This window comes from Castanea sativa, chromosome 4 (genome assembly GCF_040712315.1).
Source record: "Castanea sativa cultivar Marrone di Chiusa Pesio chromosome 4, ASM4071231v1".
Lineage (NCBI taxonomy): Eukaryota > Viridiplantae > Streptophyta > Magnoliopsida > Fagales > Fagaceae > Castanea > Castanea sativa.
In genome coordinates this window covers 38,338,416-38,355,176 of record NC_134016.1, presented here as the reverse complement: position 1 = coordinate 38,355,176, position 16,761 = coordinate 38,338,416, and the positions used below count along the sequence as shown (strand labels likewise).

At 32.1% G+C, this 16,761-nt stretch overlaps 2 protein-coding genes across 2 annotated transcripts; both read left to right on the top strand.

Moving 5' to 3' along the window:
• Positions 1-7,082: 7,082 nt before the first annotated feature.
• LOC142632846 (metalloendoproteinase 5-MMP-like) lies at positions 7,083-7,940 on the top strand. The gene has a single exon (XM_075807171.1). The coding sequence runs from the start codon at positions 7,083-7,085 to the stop codon at positions 7,938-7,940; it is 858 nt and encodes a 285-aa protein (XP_075663286.1).
• A 1,599-nt stretch (positions 7,941-9,539) lies between these two features.
• On the top strand, positions 9,540-14,632 carry LOC142632845 (aspartic proteinase CDR1-like). Its single transcript, XM_075807170.1, has 2 exons — positions 9,540-9,588; positions 14,127-14,632. The coding sequence occupies exons 1-2, from the start codon at positions 9,540-9,542 to the stop codon at positions 14,630-14,632; spliced, it is 555 nt and encodes a 184-aa protein (XP_075663285.1).
• The last annotated feature ends 2,129 nt before the right edge of the window (positions 14,633-16,761 follow it).

Here is a 16,761-nt window from a genome sequence, read left to right as displayed (position 1 = left end):
GACTTGCAGTGCAACAAGGTTTCGAAGAATGGCTCAAACATACACAATTTACATTTGTACTTTGTAGAGGGACGACCAAGTTCTACATCTGACATTGTGATAGGATATTACAGGGGTTGGCATGGATTGACCAAGCATTTGATGGACCTAGTAAGGTCTTAGCTCATTCTTTTCCACCAACTATGGGAAAAATGCACTTTGATGCCGATAAGAATTGGAGCATTGATAAACCAAATGGTGATCAAATTGGCCCCACACGAAATTGGACACATTCTTGGACTTCAACATAATACAGATGTAAATGCTGTTATGTACCCTTTTTTGAATTTTGGAATGACAAAAAGAGAATTGAGCCATGATGATATTGATGGCGTGCTTGCTTTGTATGGCGCACCTTAAAAGGTTGAACGAGAAAAGGGGTACCATGAGTAGGGGTGTCCATGCAAACTAAAGACCCGCCAGAACCGACCAACCCGACCGGAACTGACCCTTCACGGCCGGGTTGGCACCTTCGACGGGTTAGTGACGAGTCTCAACCGTTAAAACCCGACTCTGGCGGGTCGAGTGGCGAGTTTCGTCCTCAAAAACCATAGCCACTTGACCCGCTCGACAAAACTCAAAGAGCGACAAAAATCATGAAGATCCAGCGACGATCTGGCGCTTCTCAGCTCCGATTTGGCCACGTTTGGGCTTCCTTCACTCAGATCAGCTCAAAATCTGACCAAGATCTAGTCTCTTCCTTACTTAGATTTGCTTGATTCCGTCGAATCCAGCTCAGATCGACTCAAACTCGGCCAAAACTTCGGTAAGTCCGACTCCAACTCGACCAAATCTCGGCCAAATTTTCATAGATCCGAAGGAATCTCGCCCAACTCTCGTTAGATCTGGCCAGATTTCAGCCAAAAACCGGTGAATCGGGAAAACCCGAAACTGATTGATTTTCACCCGAAAACTGATACGACCCGACCTGGTTGTTTTGAAACTTCATTCGGGTCTGTCGCGAGTCAAAATCTTCCCTACTCGATAATGTCGGGTTGAATTTGGGTTGGGCACAAACCCGACCCGTGGACACCCCTAACCATGAGAAAGAATATTTGCCTTTTATTACAAGTATGGTTTACAATAAGAGCTATTGTATTATCAATTATGTATATACTAGCTTGTAACTTTATGTATATGCATAAATACACTTAAAAATATACAATAAGATGTATAATTTAATTCATTATATATAATTTAAATACTATTGATAATCATTTTTATATTTTGTTAACTCTTTAAAAATTTTTGTAAGAATATTATTAGGTATAAAATGTAAATTGTCCATGTTTATTTATTATTATGAAACACTCTTTTTTTTATGACTCATTTATTCTAGACTCTTTGGTTTTTGTACTTAATAACTCATTTGGATGAATATTTATGATGTGGTCATTTGATTCTAAAATTGAGAAATAAAATTCTTTAAGAATAAATAATTTAGGACACGTGGCGCAAAATTGGAACTCTAATTTAGAATTTTAATTTGAATTTCTCTCAGTTTCATCTATTATTATATATATAGATATAGATATATAGATTACATAATCTAATATATAATGCTTGCAAGACATGTTAGTGGTTATTCAGTGTGGATGGAGGATGTTCCTTCACAACTTCATGATGTACTTTTGGCTGATATTGCCTAATTTTATAAAATTCAGCGTTTCTCTTCTATAAAAAATAATAATTTATTAATGTTTGCATTTAGTTAGGAATAATCATTTCATTATGATGGTATGAGGAATTTTCTATATTATTTATTTATTTATTTTTACCATGTCATTTAGTTTTTTTTTAATAATGATATGCATGCGGAGTATTCTTCTTATTTTGTACATGTGTTATGTATATTTATTTTCTACATTTATTACCTACGACTTAATATTTTTCACTTATTTTACACTTGTTGTTTGAAAATTAAATTGAGGAAAAATAAAAATTAGAGTAGCAAAGATCTATTTTTTTGGGCTTCATAATATTAGACTAAGAGGACAATAGATGATACAAGAGTAGTGAATGTAGTGGCAAAGCCAAGAATTTATTTTTGAGGGGCCATATATAATTTTTTTTTTTGTGTGTATGCAATGTAAAATAGTAATATACAATACTTCATAACTCTATTTTTCCTATTTATTTGTTGAGATAATTGCTAAAATACTTATGTGTTCATTTTAAAGATGATGAAGGTTTAATTATTATAATTTGTTGACACGTACTTATGGATTGTATTTTATTTAAATGAAAATTATGTTTATTTTTAGATTTTCTTAAATATATATGTATATTATCAGTTATGAGGGCCAAAATGATAAGGTTATTTAAAAATTTTCAAATGATTTAGGATGTTTTCAAAAAAAAAAAATTATTTTCAAAAATTTTGGGGGGCCTAGGCCCCCCTTGGTCATTAATTGGCTTCGCCACTGAGTGAATGGTAGAGAAGACACATGCTCATGTGTAAATATATATACATATAGGATTAATTTTTATGGGAAAATAAATAGTTTGGTTTTTTGTTTTGTTTTGTTTTGTTTTTGGATGTTCTTTTACTCTTCAATGTTATTATTAGTTGTTATTATTATTAATATTATTATATCTCTTTTGGGCAATTACTAATTTTGTATTTTTTTTTATCAATGTTGTTGGTTATAAATAAGGAAACGATGAAATGATTATTCTAAAATACACATTTTGATGATTTGACTTTAAAATATTCGAGATGATATAATTATAAAGAGTTGGGTTTAAGTTACATCTGATGTAACTCTAAATAATAGAACACCACCCAATAACTTGTTAATGAATTTATATTTTGAAAATTCCACCGTTGGATTACATGTTCTATATGTTCTAAACATGCATGCCAATTTTCATACTAATTGGATGATATTTAGCATTCGATCCATAAACTCATATTTTATGCATCCTTTTAAACTACAAAAACTTGAATTTATACAATTGATAGATGACATTACTATTGATCTTTGATCACCTTGAAATTTTGCAAGCATAAAAAATATACAAAGATAATATAATCCAATGGTCGATTTGTCAAAATTCATATCCAATTAAAAAATATTTATTGGTGTAATATTGTTTAGAGTTGTAACATGTGTAACTTGAACCCAACCCAATTATAAAATATCCACTCTTAAAAGTTTGTGATTATATTGATGTCCCTCTGTGACTTATAAAAGGAAAAACAAAATGCCCTTTGTGTGGATGGTGTTTTTTTTTTTTTAAGTTAACATGTTTTTTTTTTAATTCAAAAATTAAATGTTTATACATTTTTTTGTTGTTGTTGTAATAAATAAAGGATGTACAAAAATATTTCTACAATATTAAAATAATTAAACAAATATTTTGTTAACATTATATCGTGCTTTGTGTGAGTTATTGGTTAGTTTTTTTTTTTTAACACATTTTTCTTTAAGGGGGTGTTTGGTTTGTTGTTATGTGCCTTTGATGTGATGCACATTAAGATAATGTGATATTAAGGTTTTTTGTTTATTTTATTTTTTCTAGCATAACCATAATTTTAAATACAAAATATAATACATCATCTTAATCTCATCACATTTTTAAATAATGTAATGTTATATTCTTATATTGAGATGTGCATTAATGATTACAATAATGTAGTATTATGGCTTAATTTGAAATTAAGCGAACCAAATGCCCTCAAAATGAATAAAGTATTAGACAACGAACTAATGGAGCCATTGGTTTTATTTTTGTGTTTTAAGTAATGGGCACTGAAAGGCGATTTGATTATGTTGAGGACCAAATTTTTACAAAGGTCCATTCGAAAGCCAGCCAACAATACAGCCTAAAACATGCAAGGTTCTTTCTACTTTATCTCATGCCATGTGGCCCAAGCCCACTTGTAGGGATTTTTTGGGAATTTACACACTTTTAAGGCCAAAGAAAGAATCATGTGCTTTCTCCAAAAAATAAAAAATAAAAAATAAAGAAGAAAGAAAGAATCACGTGGACTTAGAAAACATGTACTTCCATGAGCCTACATGTGTCCCACATGCGAGTCAAAGCCAAGAAAAGCTCTTATACCACACATCTCTTATTTCACTCCATAATTCATGCTCCTTTCACTTGATCAACTTTTTGTGATAAGTAATGTTACCATCGCGTATCCTTGGCGTGATAATTACTCTACAAGTATAAGTGTTTATGGCCTATAAGCTGTGGGAGATAAGAGCCAGGATAAGTTTTTAGAAAAAAATTTCATACACATATATACTTGAATTATGTTAGAGTAGAATTTCTATATTATATTTAAAAAAAAAAAGTGATGAGTAATGCTAGTTAAGGATGGCTATGGGTCCAGTATACCCAAATCCAACCTGAATTTACGACCTGTCGATACGTAGACCAAACCCAAATTAAAAAAAAAAAAAAAACTTTTAAGTTAACAAAGTAATTTTGCATCTAAACCTTTTCAAACTGAAAAACAATTCTTATTTTTTTTTTAATGTTTGTGCAGTGTAATTGAAAGTTTGAAACCCAATTGAATTGAGATTAAAAGCATTGCGAATGAGCAAATTCAAAGATATTAGAATTGTGCATTTTAATACGGTAAGGATATTTGAATTGTGCTGACCCTTTTGTCTCCTTGAATTAAGATGGTTTTGATACGGTAAGGATATTTGAATTTGAGTGGATTTTGTTAAGGATATTTAAATTTTGTTAACTCTTTTCCTTCTAAAATTAAGGTGGTTTTGATATTGTAAGGCTATCATTTGGTGGTCCTAAAGAAGCGGCTTACCAATGGGTAAGACCACTTTTAGTAATAATTATATTAAACCCAACAATGTTTTTTTTAGAAGGCCAAAACATCATTTTGGTCTCTATATTTTGAAATCACAATCAATTTAGTCTCTATATTTTAGTAGTAGTCAATTTGGTCCTTATTATTTTTAACTTGCAGATAATTTAGTTCTTATCGTTAACTCATTAACAGAAAATACTTCCATGACTAACGGATTACACAGTTGGCAAACTTGAAACTAACGTGGCTAATAATATAATAACAAAACCATAACAACAAATTAAATAATTTGAAAATAATCCTAAAAAATTGCAACAGCTATAATTAACAGCATTAACAACTAAGTAATAAAAAAGATATAGGTGGATAAGTACAATATGTGAAAGATACATGAGAATGAAGATAAAAAATTATGTGAAGAAGTACTTAATTGTAGCTTTGATGGATAGAACTAACAATATGACTAAGTATGTACACCGTTTGCACACAATTATTGAATAGCTGCAACTAAACTTGAGGTTGCAATAGAAGTCAAGATAATCTTGATTCACAACAAAGAAAACTCCAAAATAATCATCATTTTTTACTTATATGGTCGACGCTTATACCAATACCACAGTACATAGTAGTCAGAAATTACAAAGAAACCGATAAATTATTAGGGCTAAAACAAAATAAAAAACACCTAACCTATGGCATAAAAATAAAAGGCTATGGGTAGGTGTATATATATGAAGTAGCAGATATATAGGAGGTGAATGGTAAGTGGAAATATGAAAAATTTTGTGCTTTGTGGAGGGAGAAAAGTTTGGAAACAATGAACCCAAGATGATAAAGAGTCTTTATCCTTTAAATTTTAATATGGTGCTTAACAAATATCCTGATAAAATGAATCTAAGAAAATAAAGAGTTCTTATCGTTTGAATTTTAATTAGTCCTTATCTATGATGTGAATTTTAATAAGGGTATGTTTGGTATGCTGTAATAGCTCATGTAATGGAATAATTATTAATGTGTAATAGCAATTTGGTCATTCATTTGCATCTTTATTACTAGGATTAGTTATTATATTGGAATAACTATTCTTTAAATTGAAGAATAACTATTCATCTTTAAAATAGATGTAATAGCTATTTCTTAGTGCATATAATAGGTTTTAAAATTAATATATTTTCAAAAATATAAAGTTTCCTTATTCATTATCTTTTCTAAGTTTTTCATATGTAACAACTAAACTTATAAATAGTAATAGTTATTCGATTACAATGTCTTCTATTCCTAATAATAAATATTACTATTCCTAATATGATCTACATTCAGTGTACCAAACATACCCTAAGTTCTTATTTGTTGATGTGAAAATGCTCTCTCATATGAGTTCTATGCTTTTATATATAAATATATATTGATTGATTTGGAGCATGATGTGAACAAACATGCACATATGATATGTGCGTCTCTGCATTTTTTTTTTTTGGAATGTCCCATGAAGATACGTCCTTATTGAATTATTTCAGAATTTCCTATAAAAATCTTTAACATTAAGGGCACATTTGGTAGACTATAACGGTAATTATATAGGAATATGAATAAATATTACAAGTAATACAAAATGTTGTAATGTAATACTTATGACTATTTATTTGTTTGGTGACAACACAATAATAAAATTCTAAAGACAATGGAATGAAAGCATTTTAAATCAAACTTTAGATATATTAACTGTAATATCTTACTCATATAATTATATTTCCTAAAAAATAATATTTTTTAAATTTGAAAAAGAAATTAGTTATTATTTTTTAATTTTCATAATTGTATGTGCATATAGAAAGTATGTTTATTTAGAAATATATTAATTGTTGAAATTAATATACCTACTAAGGAATAACTATTACATCTTTTTTTTGTTTTTGTTTTATACAAGGTAGAGATTCTACTCTTTTAAAGATAGATAGTTATTCCTCATTTTAAAGAATAGCTATCATAAGGAATGAATATTCCATGTGATAAAAACATAACCAAATTACTGAATAGCTAAACCATAGGAATAATTATTACATTACAATGTCTATTACAGTCGACCAAACATACCCAAGATACCATGGAATTAAGATCACAAACATATATTTATATATGTGTGTATATATATATATATATATATATATATATATATATATAGTAGTCATTTTATTTCACTTTATTCAGGTGGAAGGAAAAAAGTTTATGTGTGTGTTTCTTGGACACAACTATAGGCATGGCTACAAATCTCTCTCTTCTTTTATCAATTATACTTCTCCTTCTCGTAACAGAGCCCATTAGAGGACACTCTTTCAAGTCCCTCCAACATCTTGAGGGATCTCACAATGGCAAAACAGTGAAAGGGTTGCACGAGATCAAACGCTATCTCAGTGCATTTGGCTACTTAAAGTTAAACCACAACATTGGTTTAAGCAGTGATCATGCTAGTGTAAAAGACAAGGATGAGTTCGATGAACATTTGGAACGTGCAATAAAATCTTTCCAGATGAATTTTCATCTCAATGTTACGGGGAGGCTCGACTCTAGCACCCTCGATGTAATGATGACTCCACGGAATGGAGTATCTGATATTGACGATAACATGAGTCCGAATTATGCATTTTATCCTGGAAAGCCAAAATGGGACAAGAAATTTCTCACCTATAACTTTGATTCAAGTGTCACGCCTGAGGTATTGGATAAGTTAAGCTTTGCAATGCAAACGGGTTTCGAAGAATGGCACAAACATACACAATTTACATTTGCAAGGGGACGACCAAGTTCCACATCTGACATTGTGATAGGAATAAAGCACTTAGATGGACCTGGTAACCTTTTAGCTTTATCTTCTCCACCAACTGGGGGATTTTTGTGCTTTGATGCCGATGAGAACTGGAGCATTAATGATAAACCAAATGCTGATCAAACTGACATGGTATCGGTGGCCACACATGAAATTGGACACATTATTGGACTTCAACATAGTACACATCCAGATGCTGTTATGTACCCTTTTTTGGATGCTGGAGCAACAAGAAGAAATTTGAGCCATGATGATATTGATGGCGTGTTTGCTTTGTATGGCAGACCTTAAAGGATGAATGGGAAAAGGGGGTATCGTGAGAAAGAATATTTGCATTTTATTACAAGTATGGTTTAAAATAAGAGCTATTGTACTATGTATCTTCTTCTATACTATTAATAAGCGAAATCTCCTGTTTTGTCTTTGACTTTTGGTTTACCAAAATATCCTTATACAAATTCTGAAATAACATATTCTTTAATTTAATTTAATTTTTTACAAAAAAGCAAAAAAGGATAAAAAAAAGTAATATTATCTCGCGTACAAAAGAAAAAAAATTCAAGGACAAATTACAATTTGTCCACTTGTGGTTTGGTTGAAAAATACGTAGCTTACCTGTGGTTTAAAATTGACACTTTACCCACCTGAGGTAAGCTCCATTTGTCTTCCGTTACTCACCTCTGTTAAAAATATGGATAAATTTGTAATTTTGCTACTCTTTTATATTTTTCTCCTCCCAAAACATAAAAAACTAAAAATATCAAGAGAAAAGAGTTCTAAAAGTTAGGTTTTAAGGAAGAAGAAGAAGAAGAAAAAGAACATCACCTTATAATATAGTAGGCATCCGCCCAAGTAACATAACAGGAAAAACATGCATTTGGGGCAATACCTATAGCAACTTCACAAACTCATCAAGTTCTTTAGCTAGACGCATGCCACGGCCACGGCCACCTGCTGTTGCCTTGTAAGTATAATATGTTTGTCAGTTCACAGAAAATTCAATAAGGAATAGCGATAAGATTTTAATACTCATTTACCTCTACACACACACACACCTCATTTAATTTAAGAGCTGAACAAATTGGGCAAGGGAGGGACCCTGAAATCTCAGAAAAGTTATACCAATTCCCCTCCATTAAACATTTCGTTTTTGTTTCTTTTCCTTTTCTTTTCAGCAATCATATGGATACCATTTTATATAGTATTTACTGACAGTATTTTTATATTGTTTTCATTATTGCAAATGCTAACATTGACCCCCATCTAAAGAATTCATTAAAGTTTTGAAAAAATAGGGGTTAGCTAGGTTACCCCTAGGGACGGAACCAGGATTCGGAAATGAGGGGGGCCAAAGTAAAAAAAAAAAAGAAAAAAAAAAGAAAAGAAATGGTATAGGCCAAACTTAGCATAAACTTGTTCAATTGCATTGTGTTAATTAACATCATAATATATTTGTGGTAATTCTAGATTATTCTATAATGAACTATTACCAATTTTATATATGAAGATTTTTCAAAAATTTATTTGATGGATTTTAGAAATTGGGACACCAAACTAGATGTTGACAATACTGCATTTTCAATATGAGCTTCTAAATTATTTTGAATTTTTCTTAATTAAAAAAAATTCAAAATTGAACATTATTTTTCCATGATCTTAAAAAAAAGGCAACAATAATTAATTAAAAGGAATTTATCCTACATCTACCTAACCATTTAAATAATATTTTGACATAAGATTGACAAATTTCTCTCATTTCTTAAAAAGTAACATTACCAAACAATTTATTACAGCATACACAACTAAAAACTTTTTAAAAAGTAACTTAAAAAAATAACATTAAGCACTTCACAGTTCACACCATGTGAACTAAAAATCATACATTTGATAATGCCAAATTTGTGCTTTACTTTTGTTGTCAATATTAGTTTGTCTACAGGTAATTCATGTTATTTTTAGGGCAATTGAATTTCTTTGTCTGTAGGTAATTTCATATTATTTTTTGGGCAATTGGGTTTCTTTGGACCAAAATTGTGCTCTATTTTTTTTTATTTTTTTATTATCTAGAGGTTATTCCGTTATTGTAATCATTCTTCATGCAACTGGGCAAAAGGGATAGAATAGAACATATACTTTTGGATTTCATGGGCCAATTTATAATTTTTTTTGGAGGGAGAGGGCCAAGATTGCATATTTTGGGGCAAATTGAAAATTTCCTTTGTGTACACACAGACTAGGGATTTTTTTTTCTTCAAAATTTGGGCCCCCCACCCAGCCCAAGGCTAGGTCCGTCTCTGATTATCAAGTAGATCACGTCTCCCACCTTCGTACTTCAAAGATTCATTTTAATTTAACAAACCTATCAGTTTCATGACAAAATCAAAATTAGCAACCTTTGAAATCCCCTGAATTTTAATATTTAAAGGTACATTATATCTAATTTATATGGAGAAAATAATTTTTATTGAGGTATGTATTTAAAGGTGTTTGTTGTTGACAGAGAGCTTGGCGAGATAGATGGACATCATCGACTACAAGCTCGCTCTTAATTTCTATTGAGGAATTTATTTGATTCGTTTGTAATGTTTTGTAATGTTGAACCTATTTTGATCGATTTTTGGTTTTACCTTGAGCCTAATTGCAAGCGCAAAGTGCGTATGATGAATCCAATATTACATAATCTAATAATGCTTGTGAGACATGTTAGTGGTTATTCAGTATTAATGGAGGATGTTCCTCCACAACTTCACGATGTATTCTTGGCCAATATTCCCTAATTTTTTTTAAATAAAGTTCAGCCCATTTCTTCTACTAAAAATAAAAATTTATTTACGTTTGAATAGTCGGGTTTAATCAATCACTATGATGGTCTAAGGAATTTGCTATATGATTTATTTATTTATTTATTTTTACCATGTCATTGATTTTTTAAAAAATAATGATTTGTATGTGGAGTATTCTTCTTATTTTGTACATGTGTTATGTATATTTATTTTCTATGTTTATTACCTGCAACATAATATTTTACAATTTTAGTTTGAAAATTAAATTGAGGAAAAATTTAAATTGGAGTACAAGTATTGCAAATATCTATTTTGTTGGGCTTCGTAATATTATACTAAGAGGACAATAGATGATACAACAGTAGTGAATGGTAAAGAAGGCACATGCTCGTGTAAAATTTTAAAAAAAGGATGAATTTTTATGAGAAAATAAATAGTTTGGTTTTTTTTTGGATGTTCTTTTACTCTCCAATGTTATTTGTTAGGGTTTTAAATCCCAATTGAGTCAAGTTTTATCAAATCTCTAGCCAATTAATTAATGTGATTAATTATGCAATAGATTTGATTAAAACAAACATTACACATCCACAAATCACATGAACACCAAGAATGATGACCTAGGAAAAATTTTGAAACTATGGTTTCAAAGTAAAAAAACTTGGGAATGATTTAACTTAAACAATTCTCAAGACAACATTTCACAAATAGAATTGAAGTTTGTATAATAGACTTAACCCTAAATCTATTTCTACCTCATGTAGCACTTACTCACGTGACCATATGCAGCTCCAAATCCATGGACTCTTCTACTGTGAAACTGTTGCAAAAAAATCTCTATTTTATGACTTTGAGATATCCACTCAAAGATTTAGATCATCAACTGTGGTTGATTTGACGCAACAACTTTACTCTATAATTGGATCTGTTGTTTGCACAAGATCTTTAGCTGTAGCTCCAAAAGGGTTTGGAAAATCTTTAGATTTGTGTACAAAACACTACCCTCTTGAATTGTGTCAAAACATGCTCTAGGGTTTTTATTTAAATATCCTTAAGTTCCATCAAATCCCTAGATCCAATAACTAAGAAAGAAAGTGAGAATAGATCTGCATGAATCTCGATTGGTCGAGATAAATGAGTCTTTTTCTGCACTTATCTTTTCCAGATTTCTTGAGTCTTCATTCGTGCATAACTTCATTTGTCTTGTTTTAAAATATTTCAAAATATGGACTTTACATTATTGATAGTAATTATTATTATGGTAAGATGAGTTCAAATTACACCTAGTGTAACTCTAAAGAGTTACATCTTTTTTTAACCTTTGGATTTAAGTAGATTAAACGGTAAAAAAAAGACTCACATTAATGCTAATATTCTAATTGATCTCATTTATTATTCATTATTTGATACATTCCATACTTATTTCTAAACCCAAAAAAATCTATACGCCTCTCTCTCTCTCTCTCTTTGCATATTTCTCTCTCTATCTCCTCCACGACCCTTCCACCTCCATGGTCAGGTCGTCAGTAGCAACCAAAATAAAAAAAAGCCACAGCCACTGGACTTTGTTGAATAACACAATTATTGCTTTTAGTTGTTCTCTATCTCCACATTTCTAGACTTTGTCGTAGGTATTGAAAGACTCTCAAAGTACTTTACTGTCATTGACAAAAGCAACTTTCATTGCAGATACAGGCAGAGATCTAAGAATCGATATTACAAAAAATACAAAATGATGTAATGTAATGCTTATTACTATTCATTTGTTTGATGACAACACATTAATAGAATTCTAAAGACAATGGAATGAAAGCATTTTAAATCAAACTTTAGATATATTTAAGGAAATATCTTATTCATATAGTTATATATCCTATAAAATAATTTTTTTTTAAATTTGAAAAAGAGATTAGTTATTATTTTTTAATTTTCATAATTTTATTTGCATAAGGAAAATATGTTTGTTTAGAAATATATTAATTGTAGAAATTAATACACCTACTAAGGAATAGCTATTACATCTTTTTTTGTTTTTGTTTTATACAAGGTAGAGATTCTACTATTTTAGAAATAGATAGTTATTCCTCATTTTAAAAAATAGCTATCATAAGGAATGACTATTCCCTGTGATAAAAATATAACCAAACTACTGAATAACTAAACTATAGAAATAATTATTATATTACAGTGTATATTACAGTCCACCAAATATACCCTAGATACCATGGAACTAAGATTACAAGCATATATATATATATATATATATATATATATATATATATATATATAAAAGATGAGTTCAAGTTACACTTGGTATAACTTTAAAGAGTAACACTTTTTTTAAACTTTTGGATTTAAGCAGATCTAATGGTAAAAAAAATACTCTCATTAATGCTAATATTCTAATTGATCTCATTTATCATCCCTTATTTGATACATTCCATACTTATTTTTAAACCCAAAAAAATCTTTATGCCTGACTCACTCTCTCTTTCTTCTGGCCCTTCCACCTGCATGGCCAGGTCGTCAGCAGCAACCACAAAAAAAAAAAAAAAACCCACAGCCACCGGACTTTGTTGAATAACACATATTGCTTTTAGTTGTTCTCTATCTCCACATTTCTAGACTTTGTCGTAGGTATTGAAAGACTCTCAAAGTACTTTACTGTCATTGACAAAAGCAACTTTCATTGCAGATACAGGCAGAGATCTAAGAATCGATATTACAAGAAATACAAAATGATGTAATGTAATGCTTATTACTATTCATTTGTTTGATGACAACACAATAATAGAATTCTAAAGACAATGGAATGAAAGCATTTTAAATCAAACTTTAGATATATTTATGGAAATATCTTATTCATATAGTTATATATCCTATAAAATAATTTTTTTTTTAAATTTGAAAAAGAGATTAGTTATTATTTTTTAATTTTCATAATTTTATTTGCATAAGGAAAATATGTTTGTTTAGAAATATATTAATTGTAGAAATTAATACACCTACTAAGGAATAGCTATTACATCTTTTTTTGTTTTTGTTTTATACAAGGTAGAGATTCTACTATTTTAGAAATAGATAGTTATTCCTCATTTTAAAAAATAGCTATCATAAGGAATGACTATTTCCTGTGATACAAATATAACCAAACTACTGAATAACTAAACCATAGAAATAATTATTATATTACAGTGTATATTACAGTCCACCAAATATACCCTAGATACCATGGAACTAAGATTACAAGCATATATATATATATATATATATATATATATATATATATATATAAGATGAGTTCAAGTTACACTTGGTATAACTCTAAAGAGTAACACTTTTTTTAAACTTTTGGATTTAAGCAGATCTAATGGTAAAAAAAATACTCTCTTTAATGCTAATATTCTAATTGATCTCATTTATTATCCCTTATTTGATACATTCCATACTTATTTTTAAACCCAAAAAAATCTTTATGCCTGACTCACTCTCTCTTTCTTCTGGCCCTTCCACCTGCATGGCCAGGTCGTCAGCAGCAACCACAAAAAAAAAAAAAACCCACAACCACCGGACTTTGTTGAATAACACATATTGCTTTTAGTTGTTCTCTATCTCCACATTTCTAGACTTTGTCGTAGGTATTGAAAGACTCTCAAAGTACTTTTACTTTCATTGACAAAAGCAACTTTCATTGCAGATACAGGCAGAGATCTAACATGGACACAATGTGAGCCATGTGAAAAATATTACAAGCAAAACCTTCCACTCTTTGATTCTCTGCAAGGTTCAACATATGGTAACGTGCCCCGCAATTCAAGTCCTTGCAAGGCATTAGACACTGCCTCTTGTGGCACTGATAAAAACACCTGCCAGTATGGTTATTTATATGGAGACCAATCATTCACTAATGGTGATCATGGTGTTGAAACCTTAACCATTGGCTCAACTACTAGCAATCAAGCCACAACACCAAAGATTGTATTTGGGTGTGGGCACAATAATGATGGTACATTTGGTGAGGTAGGATCAGGCATAATTGGCCTAGGAGGTGGCCCTCTTTCTCCAGTCTCTCAACTAAACAAGTCTATCTGTGGAAAATTTTCTTATTATTTAGTTCCCACAGAAAATTCAAATGTTACAAGCAAGATTAATTTTGGTAGCAATGGCTTGGTTTCTGTTACAAGCTTAGAGAGCATGCTGTGACAAAGCAGTACATCACAGTTCAAATTTTTAACTACTACTTTACATTGTTACTTTCAAGAGTTTTAGTCAAACCAATGAATTAAAGTCACTATAAAAGTTGAAACTTGCTTCTTTAACAATTGAAAGTCCAGCACAACTGCCTCCATGTCCAAGAACGTTGAGAATATGCTCTTGTGCAAGGTTAGGGATGAATTGATTAGGAAAGAGAAAGAAAGTTTGAAATAAATTTTTGTTCTTAATTTGCTTAAATATCCATGTGGATTTTAATGCCATGTAAAAAGTTACAATTTGTGTGCATTTGGAATCATTGCATCTATAGGTGGTAGGTACTAATTTGCCATGCATGTATCACATTTATCTCCTCTTTTTACATTTTTTTTGAGAAACCTATTTTCTATGTATTAAGGTGTTTTTATTGCATCCTTAAATTTCTCCTAATAATTATTTAGAGCTTAATGTGAGACCTGTGGGGAGTGAAAGGACTCAAATGGGCATATGGGCCTTTGGACTGTAGCATGGAGGGCCGACCTGCTCCAGAATTAAACTCTACGAATTGGCCCATACGCCGAGGATCCGAGGGTACAGCCGAGGGCGAGCTTCTCCTCGGACAGATCCAAGAGAACTCAAGACTTCATTATGAAGGTCAAGGCACAACTCTGGAAAGACTAATGGTTAAAGGGGGAAACCCTGAACCTTCTAGATGCACCAGTGTTAAAGAAAATATCAAGGGCAAAGGCTGCCACCTCCGCATTAAAGGCTCTGCACCTACCTCCCTGGCCGCATTGATGGGGAAGTGACCCCTGAACAGTAGGGCTGAAACTTCTAGTCACTGTCCAAAAAGTATCAGGGAAGGAAGTATTTAAGGGGGGTGGAGGCCAGAGAGATGGGGGATCGGCAACAAAGAAAGAAACTAAGAATTGTAACTTTTAAGTAAGAAATAGAAATAATACAGAAGTAGTCCTCGGCTTACGTCCGAGGAGGCCTATTTACAATTATCTTTTGTTATTTACATGTGTTTGTAACTCTTAGCCCATTATCAAGTTCTCAGTACTTCTAATCTAGATTTCAAGCCCACGCTCTACAAATTTTATTGTCTAAGGCTCATTGGGCCTGAGCTCGTAGTTGTCTTTGGGTCCAGGTGCAATTGTGCACTTACAATTGGCGCCGTCTGTGGGAATCTAGTCTAGAAGGAGTTGGGATACTATGGCAGGCTTAGGTTCTCACCATGCAGAGTCACAGGGATCGCAACCGGAGGATCTTTTCGAGCGTCTTGAGCGTCGAAGGGATCGTGAGGGAAGTGTCCATACAGAATACCCCGGGCCTAGCCATACTCATGGTGGGGGTAGCACCACCCATGAGGATGGTGCTAAAGCCATGCAGAAGGAGATTAATCGTTTGAAGAGAAAGTTACGCCGCGTCAGACGCAGGTCTTCACCGTCTTCATCTAATCCTTACTCAGAGGAGGTACGGGGAGGTAGCTACAGCTCAAGGTCATGCTCACCCCCCAGTGCAATGTCCTCTGGTGAGGAGGACGACCAGCCAGCTCGCAGACGCAAGAAGCTTCCTTCTAGGGGCTTAGGGAACGATGCTATGAGTCGGGCGTTGCACCAACTCTCCAAATCTCCGTTTTCACAGAGGATTGAGAAGGGGAGGCTTCCTAGGAGGTCTACTCAACCCACCTTTACTATCTACAATGGCCGGACTGATCCGGTGGAGCACGTGAGTCACTTTAACCAGAGGATGGCGGTGCACTCTCATAACGAGACCTTGATGTGTAAAGTTTTTTCCTTTAGCTTGGGACCTGTTGCTATGAGATGGTTCAACGGCCTTAAATCAGAGTCTATAGGTTCGTTTGGGGAGCTTACTAGAGCATTCGCTTCGTGGTTCATTACGTGTAGCAGAGTACCTCGGCCATTGGACTCGCTGTTATCCATGACCATGAGGGAAGGGGAGACGTTGAAAGCATACTCCGACCGTTACTGGGAGATGTTTAATGAAATAGATGGCGACTTTGATGAGGTGGCGCTCAATACCTTTAAGGTAGGTCTTCCTACTGATCACGACCTGAGAAAGTCTTTGACTAAAAAGCCCGTCCGCAGCGTACGTCGCCTCATGGACCGTATTGACGA